The sequence below is a fragment of the Lipotes vexillifer genome, unplaced genomic scaffold (assembly GCF_000442215.2).
Source record: "Lipotes vexillifer unplaced genomic scaffold, Lipotes_vexillifer_v1.1 scaffold1011, whole genome shotgun sequence".
Lineage (NCBI taxonomy): Eukaryota > Metazoa > Chordata > Mammalia > Artiodactyla > Lipotidae > Lipotes > Lipotes vexillifer.
Window position 1 is genome coordinate 5,044,877 of NW_006787698.1, and position 12,490 is coordinate 5,057,366.

Genomic DNA, 12,490 nt, shown 5'->3' on the forward strand with positions numbered 1-12,490 from the left:
CCTGGCTGGTCAGGTGCCCTCTCTAGCTTCCCACAGTGCCCCTGTGCCCCTGCCCTCAGTGCCCATCACCTGGGGAACCTCGTCACTCTGGCCGCCCGGCTCTCCTCACCCACTCTGGGATGGGGAGGGTGTCTCCTCTCATGCCACTGCCGGGTTTGTAATCAAGTTTTATTGGCACATAGCCATGTTCCTTTACATATTTTCTGCAGTGGAGTTGAGTCACAGTAGCAGAGATTAAATGGCCTGAAAAGCTGAAAGTATCTATTTTCTGGTCCTTTACAGAAAGAAGCCCAGAGAGGTGGTGCACACACTGGCTAGGAGCACAGACCTGGAGCCAGTCGGCTTAGCCCCTCGCCCTGTGACCTTGAGCGGGATACCTAACCTGTCTGAGCCCCCTTTTCTCATCGGAGCCAGTGGGGGTGGTAGCAGTAGGTACAGGGGTGCTGTGAGGGGTCCGTGGGTAGCGCAGGAACAGAGCCTGGCACCTGGGAAGTTATTACTCACAGTCTGACCTCCCAGCCCCATCGTGGTCTCAGCAGGGTGTGAGTGGGTGGGTGCTGGGCCACGCCGCCTGTGGAAGCTTGGTGTTTGTGACTTGGATATTCAGGGGCCTTGCTCCCCAGGGAGCAAGACAGGTGGGGTGGTTTTCCTAGCTCCCCCTGCTGCACCCCGAGCGCTGCATTGCCTGTGGATTTGTCCCTGGCTATTCCGGCCCCTTGTCCCCTGGCCCCAGAACCTGGGCGGGACAGACTTTGCAGTGTGGTGGCTGGGAGGCCAGCCCGGGGTGGCAGGCCGGGTCCAGGAGCAGGGTGGACATGTTTGTGATGGCTGCGGCATGACTAATACTCCTTGGGCCGAGTTCGTTTCCCGTTCAGAGTTCGTTTCCCGTTCAGAGCCCGTCTTGGGTGAGCCTCTGCGGAGCCTGTTCGCCGCTCAGCCCTCCCGTCCCGTCACTTCAGGCAAGAGGGACTCCGGCTCTGCCCGACCTGGCTGCGGGGGGGCCCCAGCACAGCCTCCTGGCCTGCAGCCCCCTTTGTGGTCGCCCCCAGTTAGCGCGACGCGGCAGTCTGCCAGCCCCTCTCCCGCTTCCTGTCCCCACCTCTCCGGGCCGCGTACATGCAGCAGCCCCCGAATGTGCCGGCTGGTGTGACCAGGGTGGAGCTTTCTGGCTTCGTTTCTGGAGGCAGGGCACAGAGACCAGTTCTGCCTCTTGTACCGCTTGCCCACTGCTGGGTCCGGGCCCTGTGGGCTCCGGGCCCCTTTCCTGGGGGGAGAAGCCCTCTCCCAGGAACCCCTCCCCCGGGGCCCAGGAGGCAGGCTGCACCACCTGGTTGGGATAGGCCCAGCACCACCACCTCTGCCCACTGTCCTGGGGGCCCCCTCCCAGTGAGGGCGGGGAGGGGAACGGCGATCGACCAAGGGTGCAGAGCCCTGCCCACTGGGGAATGGGGCGCTGAGCGTGGCCATGGGAAGGGGCTGGGGATGGGAGGTCCTTGACTGCCAGTCCGAGAGCTTGGACTTCTCCTGAGACTTTAAAAGAGGTAGGAGCCTGGTGTGGCTTTTTAAAATTTTTTTTTTTTGGTTGTCATATATTTACCTAGCATCCCCTGTGTGCCAGGGACTGGCCTGTGGGTGTATAGCTGTGACTTATACAAAATGCTGGCACCATGGGCTTTGGTGGTCCCAGCTGTGATGGGACAGTTCAGGTTGCCCTTAGCCCTGGGTTCCCTGGCCTGAGCCTCTGGATGCGGCCAAGCTTCCCTTACTGTGGTCGCCTGCCTGGCGCCAGGTTGCAGGGGCTGCCTAGGGCAGCTGGTCAGGTTGCCAGGCTGCTTTGTAAACAGGCCCTCCCTGGTCTGCTCGCTGCCACACAGGAGTAGCTGACAGATCGGCTTTATTTTCTGCCCCAGGAGTGGGCATGGGTACCACGTCAAGGTTTCGGGTCCCTTCCTGAGACCCATTTATAGCTGGACTTGGGAGCACCTCGTCTTGGGTCCCCTGTGGGTGCGGCGTGGCTGTGAGCCTGGGGCTGGCCTCCCAATCGGCTCTTCCCTCCTGCCCGCTGTCAGGAGGCTGCCTGTGCCCTGCTCCTCTCTCCCTCCAGGAGGTGGCACCTGGCTCCAGAGGTGGGAGGTCATCTGGCAGAAACCCAGGCTGTGGCCCCGCGAGCCTCCTCCAGGCTGTGGCCCAGGCTTAGGGCTCAGACTAAACAAGGGGAGAGCAAGGGGCCCAGCGGACACCCGTAGGCCCTTCATATCCAGATTCACCCATTGGGAACATTTTTCTTTTTCTATTGAGATAAAATTCACATAGCATAAAACAATTGAGTGGCATTTAGTGCACTCACAGTATCAGGTAACCATCACCTCTATTTCCAAAATATTTTCATCATCCAAAGAGAAAAACCTTGTTTCCATTAAGCAGTCATTCCCCATTCTCCCACCCTCAGCCCCTGGCAACCACGAATTTTGCTTTCAGTCTCTATGAATTTACTGGTTCTGGATGTTCCATATATATGGGATCATATACCTGTGAGCTTTTATGTCTGGCTTCTGTCACTCGGCATAATGTTTCCGAGGCTCATCCGTGGGTTGGGGCCTTATTTCTTTTTATGGCTGAGTGATATTCCATTGTATGGATGGACCACATTTTGTTTATCCAGTCATCAGTTGATGGACATCTGAGTGGTTTCTACTTTTTGGCTGTTTTGAATAGTAACACTTTGAATATTTGCATCAAGTATTCATTTGAATACCAGCTTTCAATTCTTTGGGGTATATACCTAACGAGTGGGATCGCTGAGTCAAATGGTAATTCTGTGCGGCTGTACCATTTTAAGTTCCCACCAGCAGGGTCTGAGGGATTCAATTTCTCGCCAACACGTGTTATTTCCCCCTTTTTTGTTTAAAATTACAGCCGTCCTGCTGGGTGTACAGTGGTATCTAATTGTGGTTTTGAGTTGCAGGTCCCTGATGACTAATGATGACGTGCACCTTTTCACATGCTGGTCATTTGTATACCTTTGGAGAAACATCTCTTCAAGTCCTTTGCCGTTTTTGAATTGGGTTATATTTTTGTTGTTAAGAGTTCTTTATATATTCTGGACAATAGATCCTTATCTGTAGGTTGTTGTTTCGCTTTTTTTTTTTGTGGTACGTGGGCCTCTCACTGTTGTGGCCTCTCCCGTTGCGGAACACAGGCTCTGGACGCGCAGGCTCAGCGGCCATGGCTCACGGGCCCAGCCGCTCCGTGGCATGTGGGATCTTCCGGGATCGGGGCACGAACCCGTATCCCCTGCATCGGCAGGCGGACTCTCAACCACTGCACCACCAGGGAAGCCCTCCTTTTGCTTTTTTGATACTGTCCTTTGATGCAAAAAGTTTATTTAAAAATTTTTTTTTTTTTTGGCCGTGCTGCATGGCTCTCAGGATCTTAGTTCCCCAACCAGGGAGCGAACCTGGGCCCCTGGCAGTGAAAACACCGAGTCCTAACCACTGGACCGCCAGGGAATTCCCCAAAAAGTTTATAATTTTGATGAAGTCCAGTTTATGTAGTTTTTCTTTTGATACTCTTGCTTTTGGTGTCATATCTAGGAATCCATTGCCAAATCCAAGGTCTCAGAGATTTACCCCTCTGTTTTCTCCTAGGAGTTTTATAGTTTTCACTCTTATGTTTAGGTCATTGATTAATTTGAGTCAGGTTTTATATATGGTGTGAGGGTAGGAGTCCAGCTTCATTCTCTTGTACAGGGAGACCCAGCTGTCCCAGCACCATTTGTTGAAGAGACTATTTTCTGCCCCTTGAATGTTCTCAGGACCCTTGTTAAAAATCAGTGGGCTATATGGGACTTCTCTGGTGGTCCAGTGGTTAAGAATCTGTGCTTCCAAGGCAGGGGGCATGGGTTCGATCCCTGGTCAGGGAACGAAGATCCCACATGCCGCAGAGCGGCTAGGCCCGTGAGCCATGGCCCACATGAGGCATGGCCAAAAAATAAAAAACAAACAAACAAACAAATCAATTGACTATAAACATAGGGTTTATTCTGGACTCTAATTCTATTGATGTATATGTCTCTCCATTTGCCAATACTATTCTGTTTTGATTACCATACCTTCGTAGGGCGTTTTGAAATCGGGGAGTGTGAGTCTTCCAGCTTTAGTTTTTTTTTTCAAGATTGTTTTGGCTGTTATGAGGGTGATTGGGAACACTTTGCACATTTGTACTCATGCTTCTCTCTATAAATATATTTTGTCGTTGTTGCTGATTTGGTGAACCACTTGAAAGCAAGTTGCAGGCATCACAACAATTCACTTTCCTTCCATATGTATCTTTCAATAATAAGAACATTCTTCTGCAGAATAATGCTCCTGTCACATCTAGATCATTTGAAGTTATGGCTCCTGCAGTCCACACATTTCCCCACTTGTCCTTTGTAGCTGTTGAACGGTGTTCATTAGGCTGCAGTCCAGGACCACACCTGGCATTTGATGGTCACGTCTCTTTAGCCTCCTTCACTCTGGAATACTTCCCAGCAATTTTTGCCTTTCCTGACCTTGGCCGTTTTGAGGCAACCAGGGAGGTTGTCTTGCAGACTGCCCTGTGATCTGGCACTGTCTGTTGTCCCCTCGTGATGGGACCAGGGTGTCTGTCCCGCTGCCCCACATCAGGGCTACAGCATCGGGTCGGTTTGTCTCCTGGTGATGCCGTGTCTCACGGTTCGGCTGAGGTGGGGTGCCCCGTGCTTGTTGAGTGAATGACTAGTAACAGTAGTAGTGGCGGGTGCGGGGATGCAGTGAGTGCTTCCTGTATGCGTGTGTTGGGCCCGACCCCTGCCCCACCGTTAGTCCCGCTTGACAGATGAGAAAACTGAGGACTCAGACCTGCCCTGGTGACACACTAAGTGGAGTAGGCGGGGCGTGAACACAGGCCGTCTGGGTCCTGTGGCCACACTCACAATACATGCAAGAAGGAAGGGGCTCAGCGGGAGGAAGCAGAGGCGCCACTGGCATTTCTTTCTTGACCCCCCGCCCACCCCTGCTCAGCTCTGAAGGCCGACGACGCCCCCGTGTGACACGGAGGGGCTGGTGGCTGAAGGCCCGACTCCCTCAGCTGGGCCTGGGCTGCCCGCTGGGTTCCCGTGACCCTCTGACCCTGCCAGGCTTGGCCTCTCCCCTGTGTCTTCCCACCTCAGTGCCCAGGAGCGACATGGGGCTGGCACCAGCAGGTGCTCCGTGAGGGAACGTGCCCCCCGGGCCCCCCAGTGCCTGTTAACTCCCCGTCCCCCCACCTCAGCCCCGGTTGCCCTGTGGACAACTGTCCTCTCCTGCTGGACAGACTGCATCCTGTGTCCCCGCTGGGGCTGCTGATCAGCCACCGCCTCGTCCTCCACGTAGGCTGGGTAGGCAGAGCACATGGCAGCGCTTGTGGGGCGGGTGTTGTGGCACCCTGGAAGAATCTGGGGTGCCGTGGGGCGGGGGAGGTGGCCCCGGGACCTGGCGGCTCACGCCCGCCTCCCTCCTCTCGCAGATGAAGACGTCTGTGTGTTCAAGTGCTCGGTGTCCCGGGAGACGGAGTGCAGCCGTGTGGGCAAGCAGTCCTTCATCATCACCCTGGGCTGCAACAGCGTCCTCATCCAGTTCGCCACGCCCAGCGGTACGTCTCCCTTCTGTCCCAGCAGCACACGGAGCGCCCAGAGCCAGGGGGCTTAGGCTCTCAGCCGTGGCGGGTGGGGGGCCTGGAGCCCGGGTGGATCATAGCCCATTCATCTGACCCAGCGAATGCCCCACCAACATCGGAAATATTCCCAAATAGAAATACGTCCACAGTAAGAGTACGTGCTCGCTGCCTGGACACTCTGCCCCAGACCTTGCCGGCTCCTTTGGGTGCTTCTGGGCTCTGCTTATATGTCGCCTCCTCTGAGAGGCCTGTCCTGACCTGCCCACACCCCAGGCCTCTTGGAGGAGCCGGTCAGATGGGGGTCAGGGGCCCAGCCCTCCCGCAGCAGTGGAAGGGGTGAGACAAGGTCCTGAGGTTGGCAGAGGCTTTGTTCCGAGCACAGAGGAGACTCTGGAGGGTTCTAAGCAGACCCATCTGGGGGACACACGAGCAGGGCTTGCGGAGCCCCAGGCGAGTGCTGCTGGTGGCTCTGGGTGGGGGTCAGCAGTGGAGGTGGTGAGCCACCCTGGGCTGGAGACCCCTCGAAGGTTCCAGCAACCGGGCTTGGTCCCTGCAGAGCCGAAGTCAGTGGGTCTGGTGGTCGGCGCAGGGGCTGGGGCAGGAGAGCCCAGGATGGAGAGGCCACCTGCCCACGGCTGCCCCCAGCTTCCCCAGAGCCCTCTTACTTGTCTCAGTGCCCCCGATGAAGAGAGGAGGCTCCCCCAGCCCAGACCCTCAGGACTACCCGCCCTCAGGTGGCCTGGCTTCAGAGCTGAGAGAAGGCCGGCCTGGGAGAAAGCAGCCAGGTGGCTGACCACCTCCTGCCAGAAGCTCCACATTCCATTTCCTTCCTTATCCAAAATCAGTCCCAATTCAATGTTTAAAAAAATAAGTTACAGAAAGACCACCAGGGTTATCATTAAGAGCTGATGTTTTAGATCCGCCTAGTCTTTTTCTGCTTCATGGATAGTTATATTCTGATTTTTTTTCCTTTGAATCCTATCAGTTTCTTAAATTATGGTCAAGTATACATAGCAACAATTCTACCATGTTAATAACCCTTTTTGAGTGTACATTTCAGTGGTATTAAGTGGTATTAAGTGTATTCATTGTGCAACCATTGTGCACATTGTGCAACTGTCACCACCATCCAGCTCCAGAACTGTTTTATCTTCCCAAACTCTATATTTGTAAGATATTGTCTTTTAGGTGGGTTTTTTTTAAAATTTATTTTTGGCTGCATTGGGTCTTCATTGCTTCACGTGGGCTTTCTCTAGTTGTGGTGAGCAGGGGCTGCTCTTCGTTGAGGTGCACGGGCTTCTCATTGCAGTGGCTTCTCTTGTTGCAGAGCACGGGCTCTAGGTGTGTGGGCTCAGTAGTTGTGGCGCGAGGGCTCAGTAGTTGTGGCACGCAGGCTCAGTAGTTGTGGCGCATGGGCTTAGTCTCTCTACAGCACGTGGGATATTCCCGGATCAGGGATCGAACCTGTGTCCCCTGCATTGGCAGGCGGATTCTTAACTACTGCGCCACCAGGGAAGTCCCGTCTTTTAGTTAATTGTGTTAAAATACGCCTAACGTAAAATTTACCATCAACCATTTTCAAGTGTCCAGGTTCCAGAGGTATTAAAGCACATTCACGTTGTTGTGCAGCCATCTCCACCATGCATCTCCATCACCCATTTTCATCACCCAGTTTCATCAAACTGAAACTCTGTTCCCATTAAACACTAACTCCCCCTCCCCCACCCCCTCCCCTCCAGCCCCTGGTCCCCACCATCCTATCTGTCTTCATGATTTTGTTTGCTTCTTTTTCTTGATGCAGTTTAGTGGTCTGTGTTCATAAACATAGTTCATTTGCCACGTAACACCTGGTCCTGCAGACCCCTGCTGACTGCTTCTGTCATGTGCTTCTCAGTGTCCACTGGGGTCCATCCAGCCCCCTCTGACCGGACACTGGGGTGGTGTCCCTGTGTCCACTTGCCACACACAGACACTGCCGTGAGCTGTGGGTGGACCCACGGGTATCTGCTGGGGTGAGTCCCAGAGACTTGATGCCCGGGTCATCCTTTGAAGGCTTTGGCCAAGCTGCCCTCTGGCAAAGCAGCGCCAGCCGCGTGGAGCACGCTCGCCCCCGACACCTGCCTTCCCCCGTGCCAGTCACCGAGAGGCAGGCTTGGCTGCCCTTCTTCTTTTCCTTCAACTTCAACATTTGTGTGTATCTGTGTGTGTGTGTGGGGGGGGGGGGTTCAGATCACTCGTGCTCAAGGTAGAAAAGTCGGGGTGCACGCCTAGACAGAGCCCGCCACCCCTGAGCCGGCTTCCCCCTTCCAGATTTCTGTTCCTTCTATAACATCCTGAAAACCTGCCGGGGCCACACCCTGGAGCGGTCGGTGTTCAGTGAGCGCACGGAGGAGTCCTCTGCTGTGCAGTATTTCCAGGTGGGTACATACTGCCTGGGCCAGGCTGCTGCCCCCGGTGGCCCCCAGAGGCCATGCGGCACAGGGCAGGCCCACCCGGGTTCATGTCCTGGCTCTGCCCCTTACTCGCTGAGTAACCTTGGGCAGGTTTCCTCCGCTTGCCGGGCCTCAGTTTCCTCATCTGTGAAACAGAGATGCCAGTGCCTGCCTACGAGGGTTGCTGGAAAGATTTGAGTGCAGGTGAAGCTCGGGTCCACAGGCATTTTGAGTAATGATAGCATAGTTACAATGTCCTGAACACGTAGGGCATGCCAGCCACTGGCCCCAGCGCTTTGACACGTACGGAAGTACTTGAACCCTCCCAACAACTCTAGGAGGTAAGTACTATTGTTGTCCCCATTTTACAGATGAGAAAACTGAGGCTCAGAGAGGTTAAGTGACTTGCTCCAAGTCACACAGCTATTATGCAACAGAGCCAAGATGGGAAGCCAGGTCTGCCTGATGCCAAAGCCTGTGCCCCTGCCCAGGTGCCACGCTGCCTCCCGATCGCCTGTTGTCTTACAAAGAGACCCCACAGCACCTCACCTGCCTGGCGCTCTGAGTTCTAGGGTTCTGTTTGATCCACTCCTCCACTTCTTTGGGGCCCCTAACATGGGGCAGGTGGCCCTTGATCCCAGAACCCTGCGTGTGGCATATCCTGAGTTCTCCTGGGTGGCTTCCAGGACCAGCTATCAACCAACTGTGTCCGTTGGCCACAGTGACGGCGGTGGTGTCCTCCCTGGGGGCTGCCTCTAGCTTCCAGCTCCCTCTACTGGAGCAGGTAGCCGGGGAGTCCAGGCCAGCAGAGGGGGTGTGGCCTCCCCAGGGAGATCTCTGCCCGAAGCGGACCCTCCTCTGTCACAGGGTCGGCCAGGGCCTCAGCCGTCTGTCTGCTGCGTGCCCTGTGCCATTGGCATGTCTCTGTTCCAGTTTTATGGCTACCTGTCCCAGCAGCAGAACATGATGCAGGACTACGTGCGGACAGGCACCTACCAGCGTGCAATCCTGCAGAACCACACGGACTTCAAGGACAAGGTGAGCGGGGCCGGCTGCATCCACCCTGCTGCCTTCCTCCCTCTCCCTCAGGCTCCGTGCCCACCTCACTGGCTCAGTAGCCTCTATTTTCTTTTTTCCCCCTTTGTTCATTGATTTTATCTTTAATTTTTTCAGATTGCAAAAGCAAAATCTACTTTTTGTAGAAGCCCAGTGTGTATCAGTTGGGCGTGAAAGGCCTGTCATTTCCCTCCAGAATGACCACTGCCAACAGTAAAGCTCTCTTCTTCCAAAATTTTCCCCATGCGTATACCAGCATATATATTTTAGGCTTATAATCTTTTTTAAAATACAGATATACAAAATAGGACTGTATTCTACATTTGCTTCCTGCAAAATACTTTTCCCCCACTTAATGTTGTGTCTTGGCACGTACTGTTAAGTTACGTGGATATAATGTAATCTAGTCACTTCCCTAGGTCCTTTTAAAATCTTTTTACTGTTACCAAGTAGTGAGCAGTTGACCCTTGAACAGCATGGGTTTGAACTGCACTGGTCCACTTATATGCAGACTGTTTTCTGTAGATATGAGCAACTGTGCTACACGATCCACAGTTGGTTGAATCTGCGGCTGCAGACCCGTAGGTATGGCGGGCCAACTGTATGGTTATACTCGGATTTTCTACCGGGTGGTGGGGTTGGCGTCGTCCCTGACTCCCGCATTGTTCAAGGATCAACTATATACTCGTGATTAAAAAGAGACCAGAGTATATATATTCGGAGGTGAAATTTTATTTTGTTCTCTTCTCATGGCCTGGAGTTTGTTTCTCCTTTTTAACCACATGAAAGCTTGTGGTTTTCTCGACATATCTAGGGGACTCTCCACATGATCCACGTGGATCTATGTCATCCAGCGCCTTGGTGATACACTCCCCCAGCATTGCTGAGAATCCCCTCAGGTGACTGAGCCTCCCGGTCCCAGGGCCTAAGCCCCACAGGCTGGGGAGGAGTCATCCTCGACACAGCAGCCATCCCTATGCCCTGGCGGCTGGTGTGGGCAGTGTTGGAGCAGTGTTTGGGGCCCAGGAAGCCCATGTCCCTTCAGCGAAGCCTCTTCCAGCTCTCCCAGGACGCAGATCCATTTCCTAGTTCATCCAGAGCTCTGAGAGGCACCCGAGGCCCTCCCACCAGACAACACCAGCCCCCCTGCTGGGCGCTCGCCCTGTGCCCCACCACTGCGCCCAGAGCAGGTCTCCTTTAGCACGTGCGCACCAGAAACATTTATCCTGATTCTGCTTGTGCGCGGAAGCAGTCAGACGGATCCAGAGTGTGGGACAGTCTACCACACACTAGCCGGGACTCCTCCCAGAGCCTGTGCTCTGGGGCCCAGCAGCCCTAGAGAGGGCACCCGAGTGGGAGCTTTCCCCGGGGCTCTTCCCAGGTTGCGGGGTTGCCCTGTTGGGCCTGGGGTGGGAGGCTGCCCTCTTCCTGCTGGCCGCGTGGCCCTGGCCAGTCAGCCCTGCGTCTCAGTGGTTCTGCTGCGGGGCTCAGAGGTGTCCTTACCTAGTGAGCACTCATTCCCACATGCTGCATAGACAGCGCACACCATTCCTTCTTGAATCGGGTCTGAGAGTGTGTACTGGTCTTAACATCCTAGCTGTCCTCAGAAGTCCCACTCTACCACCTTTGGATCCAAACTGCAGGCTCCTGTGGCTCTCAGAAAGCACCCTCGTGGGCAGCTGTCCGTGTAGAGGGGAAGCAGGCCGCAGGGCGGAGAGCGTGCTCTGTGGGTGGGTCTGCGGGGAGGGAGCGCCCCGTGACACACACATCTTTACGATCACGTCACTTTACCACTAATTTGTCCTCACTGCCCCCTCCTCCCTCAGATCGTTCTTGACGTCGGCTGCGGCTCTGGGATCCTGTCGTTTTTCGCCGCCCAGGCTGGAGCGAGGAAGATCTACGCGGTGGAAGCCAGCACCATGGCCCAGCACGCCGAGGTCCGTGGCCCTCGGGGTGCCAACCTGTCTCCGTGCCCCAGCTCTGTGCCTGCTCCAGCCTGGGGGATGCCAGCCCTGCTGGGAGCCCCCAGGAGACCTGACCCCTGGGTCCAGGGGAGCCTGGCAATGTCATTCTCTACTTTGGTCTCTTGTCCCCGAAACTGAGTGGTTTCGTGGGGAGGGGCTTGCTGGGCCTGAGGTAGTCTCCCTTCCATGACAGATGGTGGCCCACCGGGTTCAGGGGTGATTTGGGGCCTTCAGGAGCTAGATGGACTGGTGCTTCAGGGGTTGGACTGTGCAGTCACACAGACCAGGGTGGGATCTCAGCCCGGGGCAAGCCGCCCACCTCTCTGAGCCCCACCTGAGAGGTGGATGACAACAGGATTTCATTTTGTCAGTTGATGCTTTTTTGGCACTGAAGCCCTCATTCACAAAGTTTAAAACCTAAAAGCTACAAAGGTAAACAGTGAGGATGCTTCCCTCCCCGACCTCTGGCTCCCAACCACCTAGATCCCCCGCACTGGAGGGAGAGATACGTATGTAGAAGGTCCCCAGAGCCGCTCCATGAGCCCCCATGGGCTTCTCCACCCGCCGGCTCCCACACGAATGTACACGCCACTGTCTTGCACCTGGCTCTGCTCTCTTTACGATACATCTGGGATATGTCTGTGTCATCATGTAAAGAGCTTCCTCACACTTTCTAGTGGCTGCAGATCATCTCTTTGCCTGGACGAACCATTGTGTGTTGAGACACAGGCTGTAATTGACACGGAGGCTGCTTCTCGGTCTGTAGCACAAACGCTGCACCGAATCCCCTGTACACGTGTCCCCTCTCCGTGTGAGGTTACGTCTGTAGGGCAGATTCCTAGCACTGGAATCGCTGGGTCGGAAGGTGTGTCCAGGTTTAGCTTTGGCGGCTGTAGCAAGGCCTACTTGTCCTCGTCCCCAAGGTGACAGCAGGAGGCTGCAGAGCTGCAGGAGGGGCGACCCGACAGGGAGGCAGAGGGGAATCTGGTGGCCGAGTGTGGACGGAGGCCCTCCCCCGCGAGGACCCCCGTGACCCCTGTGGCTCGCCCGCCCTCAGGTCTTGGTGAAAAGTAACAACCTCACAGACCGCATCGTGGTCATCCCCGGGAAGGTGGAGGAGGTCTCACTCCCCGAGCAGGTGGACATCATCATCTCGGAGCCCATGGGCTACATGCTCTTCAACGAGCGCATGCTCGAGAGCTACCTGCACGCCAAGAAGTACCTGAGGCCTGGGGGTGAGTGTCCCTGCCGGCGCGGGCCACTGCCTGGGTGGGAGTTCCCTGGGCCCGAGGCCAGGGGTGCGCACCTGGGGGCCCCTTAAGAGAGCCCCTGGCTGCCGCTTAGTCAGCATGGGTGCGGTTC

The 12,490-nt window shown here is 55.4% G+C and overlaps 1 protein-coding gene across 1 annotated transcript in view; it reads left to right on the top strand.

Moving 5' to 3' along the window:
* The window catches only part of CARM1 (coactivator associated arginine methyltransferase 1), a gene marked incomplete at its 5' end in the record, with an annotated part of 40,876 nt that overhangs the window by 19,649 nt on the left and 8,737 nt on the right, over window positions 1-12,490 (top strand). Inside the window, 5 exons of the mRNA XM_007460758.1 lie at window positions 5,527-5,652; window positions 7,987-8,093; window positions 9,042-9,146; window positions 10,991-11,101; window positions 12,186-12,363. Coding sequence (XP_007460820.1) covers window positions 5,527-5,652; window positions 7,987-8,093; window positions 9,042-9,146; window positions 10,991-11,101; window positions 12,186-12,363 — 627 coding nt within the window. The remainder of the gene's footprint in view (window positions 1-5,526; window positions 5,653-7,986; window positions 8,094-9,041; window positions 9,147-10,990; window positions 11,102-12,185; window positions 12,364-12,490) is intronic.